The 18,854-nt window shown below is 42.8% G+C and overlaps 2 protein-coding genes across 4 annotated transcripts in view; both read left to right on the top strand.

Moving 5' to 3' along the window:
* LARP7 (La ribonucleoprotein 7, transcriptional regulator) overlaps positions 1 to 17,954 on the top strand; it is a 97,022-nt gene extending 79,068 nt beyond the window's left edge. For all 3 annotated transcript variants that reach the window (XM_068281288.1, XM_068281297.1, XM_068281280.1), the window contains 3 exons: positions 1,084 to 1,243; positions 5,220 to 5,311; positions 15,902 to 17,954. In XM_068281288.1, coding sequence (XP_068137389.1) covers positions 1,084 to 1,243; positions 5,220 to 5,311; positions 15,902 to 15,979 — 330 coding nt within the window. In that variant the 3' untranslated portion in view covers positions 15,980 to 17,954. The remainder of the gene's footprint in view (positions 1 to 1,083; positions 1,244 to 5,219; positions 5,312 to 15,901) is intronic.
* On the top strand, positions 12,043 to 15,053 carry LOC137571693 (uncharacterized). The gene is made up of 2 exons (XM_068281220.1): positions 12,043 to 12,417; positions 12,772 to 15,053. Exon 2 carries the CDS (start codon positions 12,846 to 12,848, stop codon positions 14,823 to 14,825), a length of 1,980 nt encoding a protein of 659 aa, XP_068137321.1. The 5' UTR covers positions 12,043 to 12,417; positions 12,772 to 12,845; the 3' UTR covers positions 14,826 to 15,053.
* Positions 17,955 to 18,854: the final 900 nt, after the last annotated feature.

Genomic DNA, 18,854 nt, shown 5'->3' with positions numbered 1-18,854 from the left:
CCAACCTCACACAATATAGAAATTGAACAATAATTTTATTGAAAATCCATAGAGAGGCCTCTTTCAGAAGCAAGTGTCTCCCGTGAGATGCATTAAGGCGCTTGCGCTGGTTGGTCCCCGGTCCTTTCTCCTCTTTCTTGACCACACGTAAGCACTTTTTTCTGCCCTTAGCACCTTATGTTTATTGTTCAGGCCTGGTTGGCTATATTCGCTTGAGCTTTGCTTGTTTATTATTGAATGCGCTTGAATGTATATACCAGTTTACTGGACATATCGGTATATCAGTTTTGCACATAGTGTTTATATTTATCTATGGCTTTTACATTGATTCATGTTTTGGGCATAGGTTATTGTTTCTGAGGGAGGCCTCTATTACCCTATTATTAATATTGAATATTGTTTATCACCACCCTCCGCGTCACCCTTTAGTGAATTTTATTTGTTGAATTATGGATTTTCAATAAAATTACCGGTTTTGTTCCATTTCTATAGTGTCAGGTTGGTGCTGTATTATGGGATCTTTCTCTTTGATTTTTGAATTGCTTTAATATCCCATTAAAAAAAAACTTGACAATTTCTAAGGCTGCGTACACATATGCAATGTTAGGCTAATTGCACAACTTCCATTTAGTATAGGGGCCAATAGATTTTTAATACTTTAAACAGATGGTGTACATAAGCTCTTGTACTCCATGGAAGTATTACATTTGGTCAACTTGGATGTGTGTACTAAGCATAAGACTTTCAAGGACTTCCGGCGGCGGGTGCGATCATTACGGGCGGCCAGCAGGCACACTGAGAACCACCAGAGCTGCGGTGAGGGACCGAGACGGCTGCTAGGGGCTGAAAGAAGCCACAGGTGAGTAAAATAGATTCTTGCCCCTCGCCTCGGAAGTCCTTTAACACTCTGCTATAAGTTTCATCAGAACAGGAAATAAAGAGAAATCTCTTTAGTGATGATTTAGACATCTAAAAGAAAACCTGAATGGTTTTACCTCGTTCCAGCTATGATGGTTTACCTTATTTGGCTTGTGTTACATGTGGTTTTTTTTTTGTTTGTTTGTTTGTTTGTTTTTTTAAAAGGCAACCTTGTCTGCAGTATGTGAGGTGATGTATGTGGATATGCTAGAGGGAGATACAGAGTGTCATGCTCGCTTCAATACTCCAGAGGATGCCCAGGCTGTCATGAAAGAACGCACAGAGCTGCAGAACAAGCACAACTGGAAGCTACAAGTCCTCACTGGTAAGTCGTGAAATATAGCTCTGTGTTTGTGGTATGTTATATAATGTAAGGCAGGTAGCAAAATACAGTAAAATAAAATGCATTTATTATGATTTTGTTCTGTCTTGCTTATCCAATTCAGCCTTCAGTCATTTTTCACCTTATGCATCTGAGCAATTTTCACCTCCCATTCATTTGCCAATAACTTTCACTACTTATCACAATGATTTGAGCTGTATCTTGTTTTTTCCACCACCAATTAGGCTTTCTTTGGGTGATACATTTTTCTAAGAATTATTTTTTTCTAAATGCATTTTAACAGGAATATTAACCACTTTGTCCACTGCTACAGTATATCTACGTTATCTGTGGCACCCTCCAATCCACCATGACGTAGATATACTGACTTGCTTGCAGCCCTGCTGTGCATGATCAGGAGCGCTTCAGAGCGCACCCCAGGCACTGTCAGCTGCCTTACTAATTGGTGAAAGGGAAAATGTTCCCTTGCAGCCAATTAGTGACACACTACCCCCCCAGATTTGATCAATCTGGCCATGGAGGGGGCAGAGTAGTAAGGGGGGGGGGGGCACATCTGGCTACCCATAACGGAGGGTGGGGGTAGTGTTCCGAAAGGAAGGGGGGGGGTGTTGAAATGTATTTTGGGGCCCATCAGGGTAACAGGGTGGAGAATTAATAATTGGGAGGGGCACATCTGATGGTCCTGGGGGCCATAACCTAACACTGGGGGCACATTTGGCTATAATGGGGAGGGGGCGCTAATCCTGGGGGCACAGCTGGCTACAATGGGGAACATTGATCCCGGGGACACATCTTGCTATAATGGTGGGTCCTATTCCCGGGGGCGCATCTATATGGGGGGCTAGCAAAATACGGGTACAGATCTGGCTATACTGGGGGGCTGATATTGGGAGCACATCTGGCTATACTGGGGGGGAGGCTGATACTGGGGACACGCCTGGCTATCCTTGGGGGACATACTGGTGGCATGTTTATCTACTGTAGCATTTTTTTATTTTTTTACTAGAATTGGTGAAACCTAAGGATTAATGCAATCTTTCATTCCCCCCCCCCCCTTTTTTCCCATTAAAATGCATAGAATTTTTTTTTCTTAGGTCAAAATACACCCCCTATGAAAGTCCAGTATGTCCTGAAAAAAACAATACCTACATCATTTAGGTGCCGTGAGTAGGGATAAAGTTATGGCTGTTTAAATAGGGACATGGCTAAAGTGTCAAAACTGCTCTGGTCCATAAGGGGAAAAGAAGGTCTGGATGCGAAGTGGTTAAAGAGAATCTGTACTCTAAAATTCGTACAATAAAAAACATACAATTCTATTCATTATGTTCTCCTGGGCCCCTCTGTGCTGTTTCTGCCACTCCCTGCTGCAATCCTGGCTTTTAATTGCCAGTTTTAGGCAGTGTTTAAACAAACAAAAAACATGGCTGCTAACCAGCATGTGATAGGCTGAGAGAAGCTCAGTCTGTGACTCATACAGAGCCTGGAGGGGGCATGGAGATGGTGTGTATAACTTCTATCTATCACAGCAGAGGAGCACAAAGCTGAAAAAGGAAACAAGATTAGATTATATTACAGAGATAATACGCCCACTGTGCAACTAGGAAAGGCTGCAGTAAGACAGACCACATTAGAACATGTATAGGAACTTATAGGATAGAAGAAATAAGGCTGAAAATTTTGTTAGTCTGTTTAACCCCCTTGGCAGTACGCAGTTTCTCAGGCTGCGTCCGCCGGGAGGTTTGTTAGTCCAAATTTTTTTTTGAAACGCTTTACCTAGCATTTCTCTAGCTAAGCGTATGTACAAAGTTGCTCCAGTCCCCCCCCCCCCCCCCCCCCCATGCCCGCCGGCTATACGTACCTCACCGCGATCCCACGAAAAGCACAGTTTCCCAATCGGCTTTCGGCGTTGCTATGGCGACGATCAGAGATGACGTCATCCGCAATCCCTGGAGCCGATAGGGCAGCTGTGCCGGCGTGGGACCGCTGGGGGGTACGTATACCGGAAGCTATTGCAGGCGACCGCGGGGGACCGGAGCAACTTTGTGCATACGCTTAGCTAGCGAACCGCTAGCTAAAGCATATTGCACCATTAAAAAAAAAAAGTCCTGGGGCCATGTGATCATCCGCGGCGGCTACCCCGTGTGTAGTACGGGGTTACCGCTAAGGAGGTTAAGAAAAATGGAAAAATGTCATTTATCATTTTTAGGCCAGTATAGCTGTAAAAACAATACATGCTACCACAATTAAAACCCACATTTTATTTGTCCATTTGTCCCAGTTATTACACCATTTAAGTCCATCATTATTTACAAGCTTATAACTTAAAAATGAATAGCAATATACCCTCTTGACATCCCATATTTAAAAAGTTCAGACCCTTAGGTAACTGTTTTTTTGTTTTTGTTTTTTGTTTTGTAATTTTTTATTTTTTTATTTTTATATTAAAAATTTTATTTAGGTATTTTTGGGGCGTGTGGAAGGTAAACAGTTAATTTTTAAATGTAATTGTTTGGGTGTTTAAAAAAAAAAAAAAGTATGTAGATGTAGTTTTACTATTTGGCCACAAGATGACCTCAGTCATTTTTTTTTCTCTCTTCCTCTAAGCAAACGCTCTCGCTTACAAGAAGTGAAGGGAGTACAGGAAACTTTTTTTTTTTCTTTAGAAAGATTGCGGCTTCTAATAGAAGCTGTAGGTCTTTCTAACGGGGACTTGGATTAATGATTGGAAACTGTGTTCCCATTCATTGATCCCTGAGCTAACGGGCAGCGAACTAAGTACTATACCCCACACTGTACAATTACCATAAACTCTATATTAATGTTGAAATACAATTAATAAAAACACATTAAGGCAAAGGACAGACTTAAAGTAAACCTGAGATGAACGGGTATAAAAGATTTATACATACCTCCAATCCCCTCTACGCCGATTGCTCCTTCGCCGTCCTCCTCTGCCTCTTTCATTGTCTGGTAGAAGCCCTGTTAGCCTTGCCAGTCGGGGCGTACTGCGTGATGCTACTGCACAGGTGAGGAACGCTGCAAGCCACAAGAGCACAACGTGGGAGCTGCGCACAGGGGGAATGCCCCGACTGGTGAAGCTAATGGGGCTTCTACCAGACAATCAAGAAGGCGGTGGAGGGTGGTGAGGGAGAAATCTGTGTGGAGGAGGCTTGGAGGAATCCCCAGGTATGTATATAACTTTTATACCCTTTCATCTCAGGTACACTTTAATGTAACAGAGGTTTATTACTGTATAGTGCAAAAGTGGATTTATGCATCCTGCAAGGCCTATTCACCTTCACTTTCTTCTTTCAAAAAATAACTTCCCCTCTCCACCCCCCCCCCCCCCTCCCCCTTTCTTTTCTGTCACTGCTTCTTGGCGTGCAGGACTGGTAACTATACAAACATATCACACCCTAGCCTATATGGGGGAGGGGCATGTACTATTGGGGGTGCTTGAGTTGAGAAACCCTGCTTTGTAATAATTCTTACCTCCTTTTTGTTGTGATTTAAATAGGATAACAAAATCTTTCCCGAGAAAAAAAAAAAATAGAAAAAAGTTTACTGTATTCAGTACCAGTTCAGCTGATCCTGGTTATCGGTTACCAAGTCTCCAGACGTTGCTTTTATAACGTTAGAGACTTTTATTTCACATGTTTCTATGAGGGAAAATGTAATGCACATTTTTGTTTTAATTTTTATGTTGGTAGACAAATAAGCCAGATTTGCTTCTTAAATATGGGGCTTATGTGCTGTATATATGACTTGTTTTAGAATGGTGACTAGTTTATGCATTTTAGAATGGTGGGACTGCATTTTTTTTTTATTTTTTTTTGTCACCCAGGATATCTTGACTATTGTTGTTCTAGAGTTCATTTTTAATCTCTCACTACTAATCCAATATGTAGCAATAACTTCTGCTTCTAATGATCTGTTTTTTTCTTTTGTTTACGTTTAGGAGACGGTGAACAGCGATATTGGCAGAAGATCTTGGTAGACAGACAAGCAAAACTCAATAGACCTCGTGAGAAGAAACGTGGAACTGATAAGGTGATTTTTAGGTTTTTGTTTTTGTTTTTTTTTCTCTTTTTGTACTTGAGAAGTTTATTTTGTGCTCTTTGCTAAAAAATGAATGGACAGCAAATAGTTTCTGGTGTGCTTAAAGGATACCTGAGGTAAGAGTGACCATGAAGGCTGCCATATTTATTTCCTTATAAACACCCAGCTGAACACAAATAAAATATTTAGGTGTTACAATACCAAGGGAGCTTACTCCGCTCTACTCTTTAACCCCTTGGCAGTATGATTCTTTCCAGATTTTGGGTCTAAAAGCTACACTAATTTTTTGCACCTTTTCAGACCCTAAAACCTGGATAAAAACATGCTGCCAGGGAGATCTGCAGCAGTTTTACAATCACTCACCTCCCTGACTCCAGCGCTGCAGTTATGCTTCCATCCTCCGAGTGGCGCTGCAACTCTTAAGTGAAATTGCCCCGGAGGAGAGGAAGAATAGCAGCCGACATCGGGATCCCCCGGGAGGTATATAGAAGCGCCTGCTGCGCGCTATACTCTGCACACAGCCTCCGGCGGCTACCCTGAGCACAGGTCGGGATTACCGCTCTTAGCTGCGGTTCCGCCCCGACCCTATCTTGGGATTACCGCCAAGGAGGTTCAACTTGACCCACTTGATTAAAGGTATTATTGAGCAATTGGAAAGATGGCAGAAGTTACCTTTGAGATTAGTGGGCAGAGCAGCCTTAGTAAAAATTATCACCGTGGCTCACCTGTTGTATCCATTGCAGACAATCCCACTTCTCATTATCACCAATATTATAAAGCCTTTACCACTGCCTTTGTGAGGTTTATCTATCTTGAGTGGGTCTAGAAATTACAATTGCTAAAAGAATCTGGAGGCAGCGCCTCCTTCAGGGAATCACAGGTGGGACTGCAGTATGGAGACCAAGTGAATTAGGGGCCCTGTGAACCATGCCACAAACATGGGCCCCAACTGTATGTCACAGAATATAGAGACTGTCAGGGAGTGTGGCTGTGTTAGCCTTGGCCAACCAATTTTGCATTGCGATATTTTTTTTTATTTATTTTTTTTTTTTTTTATATGAATTTGCCTGTATATTTCTAGTTTCCAACAGATAACGGTTGAACTAGGACATTTTGGGCATTAGAGGCTAGGAAATGTATTACAATTGTCAGAAGGTAGGTGATTTAAGTATTGAAGTAATGAGGCGGAAATACAACATGAATAAAGGGGGCCTGTTAGCTTATACCCAGCTAAAATCTTATGTTGCTTCACAAATAAGAGATATAGCTAAAATGGCTAACATTTTAATATGTTAATAAGGCAGGGACAGGATCCCAGTCCTGTCTGCTGTTAAGGAGTTAAGTAGTTTACGTTCAAAGTGCAGCAGTTGACCATTAAATCGTGGCAGAAAGATATTGATGAAGGAATTGCTGTTGAAATACTTGGCTAAATGTGCCCCTGGATGCGTGCATCAAAAAAGGGCGCGTGGAAAAAAGGCACGGGATATAGCCAAAATGATACGTTCTAATGTAAAACAATATTTTTTGTTTATAGCTTATAAATGAAAATCTAGTGCTAAATAGGTTGAATAAAAGGTAATGAAACTGCAAAATAGCGTCTATAACAAAAAATGAAATTGGAAATGAAATGTCAACCAGCGTCTATAACAAAAACGATATTTACACTTGTATTATGCATAGTAGTACAATGGTAGATTTTACAGGTATTTTACTGCAATTATACCTAACTGTAGGCTCACACAGATCTATCCCTAACCCCTAGACCCCCCTTTTTATTATTATTATTTATTTATAAAGCGCCAACATATTCCGTGGCGCTGTACAATTTAATAAAACAAACAAGGGATACATAATGATACAGACAATGATGTACATCAAATATGAACACTGATACAAAATACAGCACTGCTGATTACAATTTGATTTAACATAATGACTAAAATGTATAAATGTCTAAGTGTGCAAGCAATTAAATTTATAACATTCCATGACACAAAAGGGTGAGAGCCCTGCCCTTGCGAGCTTACAATCTAAAGGAATGGGGTGGAAACAAGAGGTGGGGGAAGTATGCAGTATGTACAGGCAGTGCGTAATAAGGTTATTAAGTGGTTGCATGGCCTAAGCTAGAGAATATGCTTGTCGGAAAAGGTGGGTTTTGAGGGAGCGTTTAAAGATTTCAAGGGTGGGAGAGTGGCGGATGTGCTGTGGAAGGGCATTCCAGAGGGGTGAAAATATACATAATAAATTGTATATATTACAAATATTGTACTGTAACTATACCTAATCCTACTCACACACAGAACCCTCTCTGTACCTAACCCTTAGACCCCCCCTATATATATGTGTACGCATTAATAATCTTAAAATAACTAAAAGCGATATATTAGTAAGGTGATAAATCTAAAAACTATATTCGACACATTATAAGTCTAAAAACCAAACTTAATACCAAAAGTGATGTATTTCTAATAGAATAAGGTTGAAAACGAACTTTAAGCATTATACATCTGAAAACTAATTTTAAAATGATAAAATAATTGTAAACGAAAATGAACTTGTTACAGTCCTGAAAGCGAAATTTAAAAACGAAAAATAAGTATGTCAAAACGAACTTGTAAACGATATTTGTAATAAACATTATGTAAATGAAAACTTTTGTTAACACAATCCCTGCAACCGCTATTTCTCGTGGACCCAAATTTCCTGTCGGGCATCCAATAGCCGATATTTTGCATTGCAGTCTATGGCGGCGCCCTTTTTGTCCATTAGCCAAAAGCGCCCCTTTTTACTGCTTCCCGCCTGGATACTACAAACCAAATTGCAAAAGGAAAAACAAAGTCGGCTCTTGAATGTGGATAGATAGATATTTATGTAGTCAAGTCTACAGTATGCAGCTGCAGTGTACTCTAAGCCAGTGTTCCCCAACCCTGTCCTTAAAGCGGACCCAAACCAAACAGTTTTTTAATTCAAAATATTTAGTTGCACCACTCTGACACATACAAAGATAAATAAACACTCCTTCAAGCATATGAGCATTTCAGTGCATGCTTTTCACCCTTCTCTTTTCATAACTAGGGTTATACAGGTGGCAGCCATTAGCAATTCCTCCTTTGCTGGACACCACCTATTCCAACAGTTTGCCGAATTCTGTCCCGGCAATATGAAAGGAAGGGAGGGGTTTCTCCACTAAATGTAAAATATTTTATATTTGTCATCATGCAGCTGAAAAAAGGCTGCTATTTATTAATATAAGTTAGAAAATAGATTTTATTTCTGAAATCGTATTTTTAATTTGGGTCCACTTTAAGGCCCACCAACAGTGCATGTTTTGTTGAAATCCACAGAGGAAGTTAATCCGCTCTGCTGACACACTAATTACCTCGCCTGTGCATGCTTGTGGTTTCCTGCAAGACATGTATTGTTGGTGGGCCTTGAGGATAGGGTTGTGAAACTTTTTGTTCTAAGCGACACCGGGTTACAAATTTTGTAGGCTTCAAACAACTTTTATAGCATGCGAACATCAGAGTGACAACTGATGTGAAAAATATGCATTCTGTGGTTCTGGGACAACAGTGGGTGCAGGCACTGAGTAGTCTGAGGGCCATATTGCACCAGCCGGTTCTTCCTCCGAGGCTGAGTTCAGCCTCACTGTGATGTTTGCATGCTAGCTGTTTAATGTCTTCAAATAAATTACATGTTCCATTGCAGCAGTGCCAAGCTATCTTTGTCTGAAGTAATATTACAAACCAATGTGTCCAAAGTTTTGGGCCCCAGAGGCAGGATTGTTCAGGTGTATATGAAAGATATATATTCAACTATATATGTAAATAAAATAAAAATCTGCTTGATCAGTTACATAGAGGGGTTCAAGCATGATAGTTCCCTAGAACCCTTTGAATTTTATTATGTTAACCTTGCCTCAGCTAGAGGACTTTCTTCTGTGTTTGAATTGAACCAAAGTTGTCTTCTATGGTTCTGGTTAAAGAGAACCCAAGGTGTGTGGTTTTTTTTTTTTTTTTTTTTTTTTTTTTTCTTCCATCTTAAGAATACACAGAGGCATGTTCTGTGCACAATCGCATGCTGTGTCTCTCTATTGCCGCCGCTAGTTCTTGCTGCCTTGCCCCCCTTAAAATATCGCCAGGCTAACGACAGTCTGCTTGTTGATAGCCTTCTGTATACCTGAAGCTTGTCAATCATTGGCTCCCCCTGCCTCTATCCCCTTCGCTCCCCACCTCTGTAAGCTTCCTCCAATCAGCAGCTAAGCCGCGACTGACACTTTCACTGTGAAATAAGAGTACAGTGGAACCTTGGTTTGCGAACATCATTTGTTCCGGAAATGTGCTTGTAATCCAAAGCACACTTGTATCAATGTGAATTTCCTATACCGATTAATGGAAACTTAGTTGATTTGTTTCAGAATACAAAAACACCTGTAGAAAAATATTTAATACAAAGTACTGCTCTGTATAATGTTAAAAATATATAAAAAAATGGCTTTCACTAGAATTACAAGAATCATTGCTATCTGTTTGCTCACCCCAACCGTTTTCTTTTTGTGTGGCTTTAACAAGGAATTTATCCAACAAAAGTTTATTTCCCAGAACGTCCTCCTGACAGCACCCCTCCTATGAGACTTGTCTCCCTCCCAAACTTTGGACAGGAAGCTAGAAGATACAAATTTGCATAACAGGCAGGCAGGAGTAGTATATAAAGATGTTACTCACAAAAGGTATTCAGTTGTTTTTCCTGTCCCGGACGGGACGCTTTGAGAGGTCTCCAGGTGCTACTACGTCAGGCGGCGAGTGCAGCGTGCAGCGCGGGCATAGTAAGGCTGAGCAGGGGACTCAGCTGGTCCAGCGCACAGCGTGGAGGAGGCTTCTCCTAGAGATGCGGGAGCTTTATGGCGGCAGGAGCGCGAAACCGGAAGTTCCGGGTGGAAGTGACGTCATGCGCATGCGTCCCGCATGACGAGTCAGCTGACGGCATAGCGGCAGGGGCCGCGGCGGTGTTAAGATTGACTTCAGCTGCAGGTAATTAACAGGGGTATATATATGTGAATGTTAGCCACGATCACCATTGCTGTCGGTGATCATGGAGGACGCTGTAGGCCCTTCTCCTCTGACTTCTGCGGAGTCTGGCGCTATCCCCTCTCTGGTGAGCTGTAATTTTTCAGACTTTGAGGGAGTTGATTTGTAATCATAGGTCCACCTTGTAAGGCTGACAGTCTGTCTTTATTTCTTTTTAGCCTAAAGCCCCAAAAGGTGATAAAGACAAAGACAAGGCTGTGTCTCAGCAAGGTCAAGGGGGACAATCTTCTGGTAGAACTGAGAAACGCTGTGTTATGTGCAACTCTCGCTTCTATTCTTCCTCTACGAAGAAACTGTGCCAGTCTTGTAGAGAGAAGGTGGTAAAGGAGGAATCCCCAGTGGTATTTAAGGACTTGATGGGATGGATGCGGTCTGAGATGGCCTCGGCCATTAAAGAGATAAAGGATTCAGCAATGGCGGAATCTACAGTTCCTTCTACTTCTGCTGCTGATACTGTGCCTGCTCCCTTACCAGCCCCGATGATTGAGGGGCACAGTCAGTTAGAGGCTTCACCTCATCAAGTTGCAGCTAAACGTAAAAGAAAGGATAATGAATCAGGGGATTCAGATTTATCTGGAGAGGAAGGAGAGATTTCATCTTTGGAGGAGATTTCTGGGGAGGAGGAGGAAAACCCAGAGGTTACTCAGAAGTTTGCTTTCGCACCCAACTTAATGAAAGACTTGTTGTCGGCAATGCAAAATACTATGGGGATAACAGTGGAGCGGAAATCTTTGACCCCCTTGGATCAGATGTACGTGAGTTTGGCGGAACCCCAGAATTGTTTCATCCCAGTCCATTCCTCTCTAAAGTCAATGATTGGGAAGGAGTGGGATGACCCTGAAAGGAGGGCATTTTGGCCCAAGTCTCTTTCTCGTCGTTATCCTTTCAGTCCGGAAGATCAAAAATTCTGGGGTCCGGTTCCCAAACTGGACCCGTCGTTTTCAAGGGTGTCGAGAAAATCCGATTTGCAGTTTGAGAACTTTGGGAATTTAAAAGACCCCATTGATAAAAAGATGGACAATCTGTTGCGTAGAGCTTGGGAGTCAGCATCTTTAACATTTAAACCAGCAGTGGCATCCACGGCAGTGGGACGATCCCTTAAAGCTTGGCTCACGCAGACTCAGTCTAAGATAGCTTCGGGGGTGCCCAGAGAAGAAATTTTAGAGGACTTTCCAGATTTGTTTAACGCTACTAATTACTTAACTGATGCAGCGGATGATACGGTTAAATCAACGGCCAGAACAACTGCCCTTGTCAACTCGGCAAGGAGAGGTATATGGGTAAAAACATGGCAGGGGGACAATTCGTCTCGCTCCAAGTTGTGTGGTTTGCCCTGTGAAGGTGAACTGTTATTTGGTTCAAAGCTAGACCAGACGCTAGAGAGAACCTCAGATTATAAGAAAAATTTTCCGACCAAAAAGAGAGCTTTTTAGTACAGGGGCCCAGCTCGCAGCGGCAACAAGGAACCTGAGGCAAAGATCCCACCTAAAAAGAAGTGGATTCCAAATAGAAACCAAAAAGGGAAGGCTCTTTTTCCCCGGTCCAACCAACCCAATAAGCAATGACGCCAGTATTCCAGTAGGGGGAAGGCTTTCCCACTACTACGAAACATGGTGCCAGCGGGAGTATCCCCCACCCCTGCAGTATGTGGTAACTCCACAGCCAAAATCACCAGACCAAAGGAAGGCATTACAGGAGGAGGTTGCTTCCCTTCTGGAAAAAAGAGTGATCCGAGAGGTACCATCCTGCCAGAGAGGCCAAGGGTTCTACTCACCAGTTTTTCTGATAAAAAAGCCTCAGGGAGCCTTCAGATTTATTCTAAATTTAAAGGGGTTGAACAGGGCCGTAAAATACAGGAAGTTTCGAATGGACAATGTGAAGTCTGTAATAACCCTGTTGCAAAAAGACTGTTTTCTAGCTTCTCTGGACCTCAAAGATGCCTACCTGCATGTACCAGTTCATCTAGAGTCCCAGCAATTCCTAAGATTTGCAATTCACCTACAAGAAGAGGTAAGACATTTCCAATTTAATGTGTTACCTTTTGGGCTAGCTTCATCACCTTGGCTGTTCACAAAGGTGATGGCAGAAGTTTTGGCAGTCTTGAGGTGTAGGTCCATTAACATCATTGCTTACCTAGATGATTTATTGATTTGGGGTAATTCTTTACAGTCTGTAAGTGATCAGGTTAAGATATGCATTGATAGTCTAGAGTCTTTAGGCTGGTTAATTAACTGGTCAAAATCGGCGCTAATACCCAGCCAATCTATGGAATATCTGGGGTTTATTTTTTCCTCCCGCCAGCAAAGAGTATTTCTCCCGGAAAGAAAAGTTTCGGCAGTACTTAATTCTGTTCTTTCTTTTCAGAAATCAAGGTCCATCAGTATAAGAAAAGCCATGGCACTTCTCGGTCTGTTAAGCTCAGTCTTCCCTGCAGTACAATGGGGTCAATTCCATGCCAGGAACCTGCAGTTGTGGATACTAAGGAGCTGGAACAGGAACATTTCAGCACTAGAAAGGAAGATTCTGATCCCATACGGTGTGAAAGTGTCGTTAAACTGGTGGCAGGAACTGTCTCACCTATCGGAAGGCCGCATGTGGTTTTTTCCAGTACAAAGAATCATAACGACGGATGCCAGTACGTGGGGGTGGGGCGCTCACATGGACTCTCTACCAGCACAAGGGCAGTGGTCCAGGGCTATGGCAATAAGATCCTCCAACAGCAGAGAACTGGAAGCAGTATGGAGAAGCCTTCAATTCTTCAAGGATCAAATCAATCAGTGTCATGTCCTGATCAGGTCCGACAACAGCAGTGTAGTGGCTTACCTGAATCATCAGGGAGGAACAAGAAGTCGTCGGTTGTGGTCTCAGACAGCAAGGATTCTGCATTGGGCAGAGAGCAACTTAACATCCGTCAGAGCAGTTCATTTGAAGGGGACTTGCAATGTTGTGGCAGACTATCTCAGCAGGTCAGCGATATTACAAGACGAATGGTCTCTGAATCCAGAAGTATTTGTTCAGATCAGCCAGGCATGGGGCACCCCTGCAGTAGACTTATTCGCAAGGAGACAAAATTCAAAGTGTCTAAAGTTTTGCTCCCTGTATCCAAAGGACAATCCGTGGGAAATAGACGCTTTCTCGATAGAGTGGCGGTTGAACCTGATGTATGCATTTCCCCCAATACCTCTGATATCAAGGGTTCTGAACAAGATTATGCAGGACAGAGCACAAGTAATTCTCATAGTACCTTTTTGGCCGAAAAGACCGTGGTTTGCTCTGTTACAGAATTTAGCGATGTGTCAACCAATAATGTTACCAGTCAGAACAGATTTGTTGTCGCAGGGCCCAGTTCTTCACCCGGACTTCAAGCGTCTTCACCTTTCAGCATGGAGATTGAGTGGGGAATCCTGAAATCAAAGGGGTTTTCGGATAAACTTTCTGAAACGTTAATACAATCCCGCAAGAAGGTGACGAGGCAGATTTATCAGAAGACATGGAAAATTTACTGTGAATGGTGTACAAGGAAAGAGAAGGATTCTAGACTTTCCGCCTCAGCTCTGGAATTTCTTCAGGATGGATTTCAGATGGGGTTAAGTTCCAGCACTCTTAAAGTTCAGACAGCAGCTTTGAGTGTATATTTAGAGAGAAGATTAGCTCAGGAGGAGTTTTTTCTTCGTTTTTTTCAGGGAATTAAACGTCTCAGGCCTGTGGTGATATCTAAGGTGCCCCCTTGGGACTTGAATGTGGTGTTACAGAGTCTTTGTGAACATCCCTTTGAGCCTCTGGATCAGATTCCAGATAAATTTCTGACGTTGAAAACGGCCTTTCTTCTGGCAATCACCACAGCCAGGAGAGTCAGCGAACTTCAGGCCTTATCCATTAAGCCACCTTATTGTACCATCTCGGAGGATAGGATTACTCTACGTCCAGACTTTGCATTCCTTCCTAAAGTGACTTCAAAGTTTCATCGATCTCAGGAGATCTTTCTGCCATCATTCTGTGATAAACCAACTAATGAAAAGGAGAGGAAGCTTCATTGTTTGGATGTTAGAAGGTGTATCCTTCATTATCTTGAAAGGACTGCATCTTGGAGAAGATCAGATGCCTTGTTGGTGCTGTTTGCGGGGAAATTCAAGGGGAGGCAAGCCTCTAAGACATCAATTGCAAGATGGATCAGACAAACTATCACCGCGGCTTATCAGACTCAAGGGAGGCCTTTACCGACCTCAATTAAAGCTCACTCCACAAGAAGTGTATCAACATCTTGGGCAGAGAGGGCAGGCGCCTCGATAGAGCAGATTTGCAGAGCGGCCACCTGGTCCAGCCAAAATACGTTTGTCAAACATTATAGACTAAACTTATTAGCCAATACTGATCTAGCATTCGGAAGAAAGGTGTTGCAGGCAGTAGTCCCTCCCTAACTTATAATGTTCTTGTTTATCGTCTCATAGGAGGGGTGCTGTCAGGAGGACGTTCTGGGAAAGCCAAGCTTACCTCGGGTAATGTCTTTTCCAGTAGTCCGAGTGACAGCACCCCTCCGGCCCACCCTAATAAAGGGCATAATTAAATTAATCGTTTCAGCAGCATTTGGTGTCCGTGTCTTTTTTTATAACTGAATACCTTTTGTGAGTAACATCTTTATATACTACTCCTGCCTGCCTGTTATGCAAATTTGTATCTTCTAGCTTCCTGTCCAAAGTTTGGGAGGGAGACAAGTCTCATAGGAGGGGTGCTGTCACTCGGACTACTGGAAAAGACATTACCCGAGGTAAGCTTGGCTTTCGCCTACATTTGAGGATTTCATGGAAATGTAACATTGTACAGTCCCTACACTCAGACTAAAGTTAATCTGAATCCAATATAAAACCCCAAAAAAACCAGATTCTTACCTAAAGAGAGGGAAGGCTCTGGGTCCTATAGAGCCTTTCTGTTCCTCTTCTCATCCTCTCATTCCCCTGCAGGCTCCTCCATTCAAATCTCCCGCTGCGGCGAGGCTTTGGGAGTCTTTAGGAGCCTGAGTGCTCATGAAGACGGTCGCCCTCCGTACTGTGAGTGCACTCACTCGTGCGCAGTGTGGAGCGGCCCACCCGCAGCAGAAGAGAGCAGTCGGGGGGGCCAGTGCAGGCACAACAGGACGAGAAGAGGAATGGGAAGGCTCTTAAGGAGCCTTCTCCCTCCTTGGGTAAGTATCTGTTTTTTTTTTTTTTGGGGGGGGGGGGGGGGGTGCTTTAGACTCCCTGTAAGTACAATCCTGGATCATCAAAGGGAGAAGAACCCTCAGCTCATTTGTGATGATGTGATGTGCGTAAATGTTCTGTGCTTGTATATCAAGACGTTGCTTGCTTATAAAGTCAAAAATTCATAGTTTTTTTTTTTTTTTACTTTTCTTGCAAAGCACTCTTAAACCAAGCTACTTGCAATCGAATGTTTAACTGTAATGTTTTATTATCTGTAATTTGACTATAGCTGAATTTAATTTGTTTTTCTTTTTCAACAGTGGCTTGTCAAAGCTGAGAAAACCCGCCTTGCCAAAATCCAGGATAAAAGCAAGCACATCCGATTTGATGAACCCTGACGCACAGAAGCAACTGTATTTTTTTTTTTCTTGTTTTTTTGGGACTTTTCTATATAGGATCAAGTGTGAAAACTTTGTGTGAAAACTTGTGATACTGAATGTAAATAGTGAAAATGCTGTCTTTCTATAAATGTTTCTGCGGGGAGCAATGAATTTGCTAGATTGAAGGCATACATTTGATTTTGAAGCAACTGGTTTGGGCTCCGGTGCTGTGAATTGCTTTCATTCAATACCTCCGTTATGTGATACTGTTTTTCTCAGTATGTGCCCCTTCCCTGAGGACCCCTCTGACACCTAAACCTAATTCTCCCCCTAATTCCCTAAAGGGAACCCTAGGTGAGAGGTATATGGAGGCTGACATATATATTTCCTCTTAAACAATAACCATTGTCTGGCAGTCCTGCTGATACTGTCTCTTATCCATAGACCCTGAACAAGCGTATGCAGATCAGGTACTCTGACTCGGCTGACTAAAGTTTTACTGGATTAGCCATATGCTGGTTACAGGGTTTTGATCCAGACTCTACGTATGCCAGAAGATGCACAGGATTGCTAGGCAACTGGTATTGTTTACAAAGAAAATATATCATATCTCTCACCCTTGGGTTCCCTTTAAAAGCTTGCTGAAGTCTTAGTGTTGGGGAGCTGCGAGAATTGCAGGGCTGAACTAGCTAGCCCCGCCTTTGTATTAAAGTGGTGTTCTCTCTTCCTGACCTCTAGTCTTAACCCTCCTCTTGAGGAATTCTCTCTTCCTTATCATAACCTTGTAGATGTAACTGAAAAACGAATCGTTCCGAAAACCCAACACTCCTTAGACTCCCTGCACATTGCAAATCCGTTTTGCGATTCCGATTTTCAATTCTGATTTTCCCTGAATACATTCAACAGAAAAACTGATAAAAAAAATGCAGCATGCAGCTAAGATTTAAAATCTGAATCTCTCATGCAGTGTGCAGGGAGCCTAATAGTTGCCAAACACCCTGCACTAACCCACCACCCCTTTTCCACTATATCATCTCTGCTTATAGGCTGGTGCCCAATCCACGTCTAATAATTCTTTTGGGGCACATGTTTCAATCAGCAGCCCCGTACAGTATAAGTGTTCTGGGGTGTGCACTTATGTACCAGCTTCAGCACCCAAGTCCTCCTTACCACTGATGAATTTTCTCAGCATGCTAAAGCAGAGATTAGCATCTGGTACAGCAATAAATATCCACTTATACTGTAGTGTCAATCAACAAAAATAGATGTTCAAAGTTAGAACATACCATGGGTAGTGAGCACCTCTTCTGCACAGTGGTGGGTTCTGGACATACACAGCCTGACAAACATGCTTCCTCTGAGGCAAAGTGCACCTTGACCTTAGGAATCTGGTTGTGAGAGATGGTTGTCAGGCAGTGCTGGTATGTTGTATCACTGCACGTTGCACTTTGAATCCATTTTTGGTTGGATCGATGTTGCATTAAAGTGGATATTCATTGCTGTGCCAGATGTTGAACTTCCTGCTTTGACATACTTATCTACTACACAGTCTAGAGCAGGTATTTTTTCATCTACAGAACTGTGGTAACACCTGTAACCTAACATCTTCATTTTACCTCCTCTACCATCTCTCATCCCATCAGCAGCCAGGATCGAGTGCCTGTCATACCCATTCTATCTACTTTTATATGTATTCAATCTTCTGATAAAGCTGTGTGCCAGTGCCCAATCCAGTGCCCATTAATAGCAGTAACGTTAAGCAGCATTGGCAAGTTCACCTGCTGATGTCTGAAGGCTGTGCACATGCTTATTGCTGTTGCATTTGCCCTAGAAATAAAAATACATTCGCCTCCAACTTGATTGCAAGCTGTGCTAGTGTCATTAGCAGATATTAATAATCTCCCGTCCGTCAACCTGATCAAAATATTTTAACTGAATTATTTTATATTGTGGAAAAGGAAATAAAATCCTATTTTTAAAGTCTTGCCTCAAACTGATTTCTGTTTCTGAAGTTGCATAACCCATACTCATCATATACAGATTTTACTGTCCACTGGCTTTATACCAATTTGTAATATACTCTAACAGCATAGGCTAGGTTCACTTGTGAAATAGGAAAAGAAAAACGGGGCCGCTTTGACATTTTTGACTGGCACAATGATTTCCCAAAAGTGTGCTCTTCAGAAACAGGGCTGGTTTCTTAACCACTTGACGACCGCAGTGTTAACCCCCCCCAACAACCAGGCTCTTTTTTGTTAAACTGGGCTGTGCAGGATTTTCAGCCTCCTGCACAGCCCAGCAATCGGACTCGCCTCCTTTTCTTGTCCCTAAGGGGACAAGCCGCCTAAGATGTCCGATTGCTGTGGCCGTTTTTTTGTTTTTTTTTTCTTTCTAAGCCTCTATGAGGCTCTCTCTCCCTCCCCTTTCCTCCTACCCTCCGTGATCTTTATGGAACAGGACGGCGATCCGTCCAGTTCCGCCTCTCATAGGCATCAGCCTATAAGAGGACGGCGATCCCTGGCCAATCAGAGGCCGGGGATCGCCGATGTCGTACAGCACTGCCGGGGACCTCATCCCTGTACAGATGTAAACAAAGGGGATTTCTTTCCCCTTTCGTTTACATAACAGCCTGCTAGCCGCGATCGGCGGCTAGCAGGCTAATCAAGGAACTCTGTTCCGTGAAGTGGCAGGGAATGATCGCGCATGCACGCAGCCGTTCCCTGGGAAACTGCAGCCCCAGGACTTGACGCCAGTTGGCGTTAGGCGGTCCCCAGGTGGTTAAGGGGGGAAAAAGTACTTTAAAGTGGACCTGAACTCTTGGACTGGACAGAAGGAAAATGGAGAAATGCACCCTGTATGTATTAGAGAGTTAGGCCTGTCCAATTCCCCCTCA

Source organism: Hyperolius riggenbachi, chromosome 1 (assembly GCF_040937935.1).
Source record: "Hyperolius riggenbachi isolate aHypRig1 chromosome 1, aHypRig1.pri, whole genome shotgun sequence".
Lineage (NCBI taxonomy): Eukaryota > Metazoa > Chordata > Amphibia > Anura > Hyperoliidae > Hyperolius > Hyperolius riggenbachi.
The sequence above is the reverse complement of the archived record's forward strand: the minus strand, read 5'-3'. Positions and strand labels throughout refer to the sequence as shown.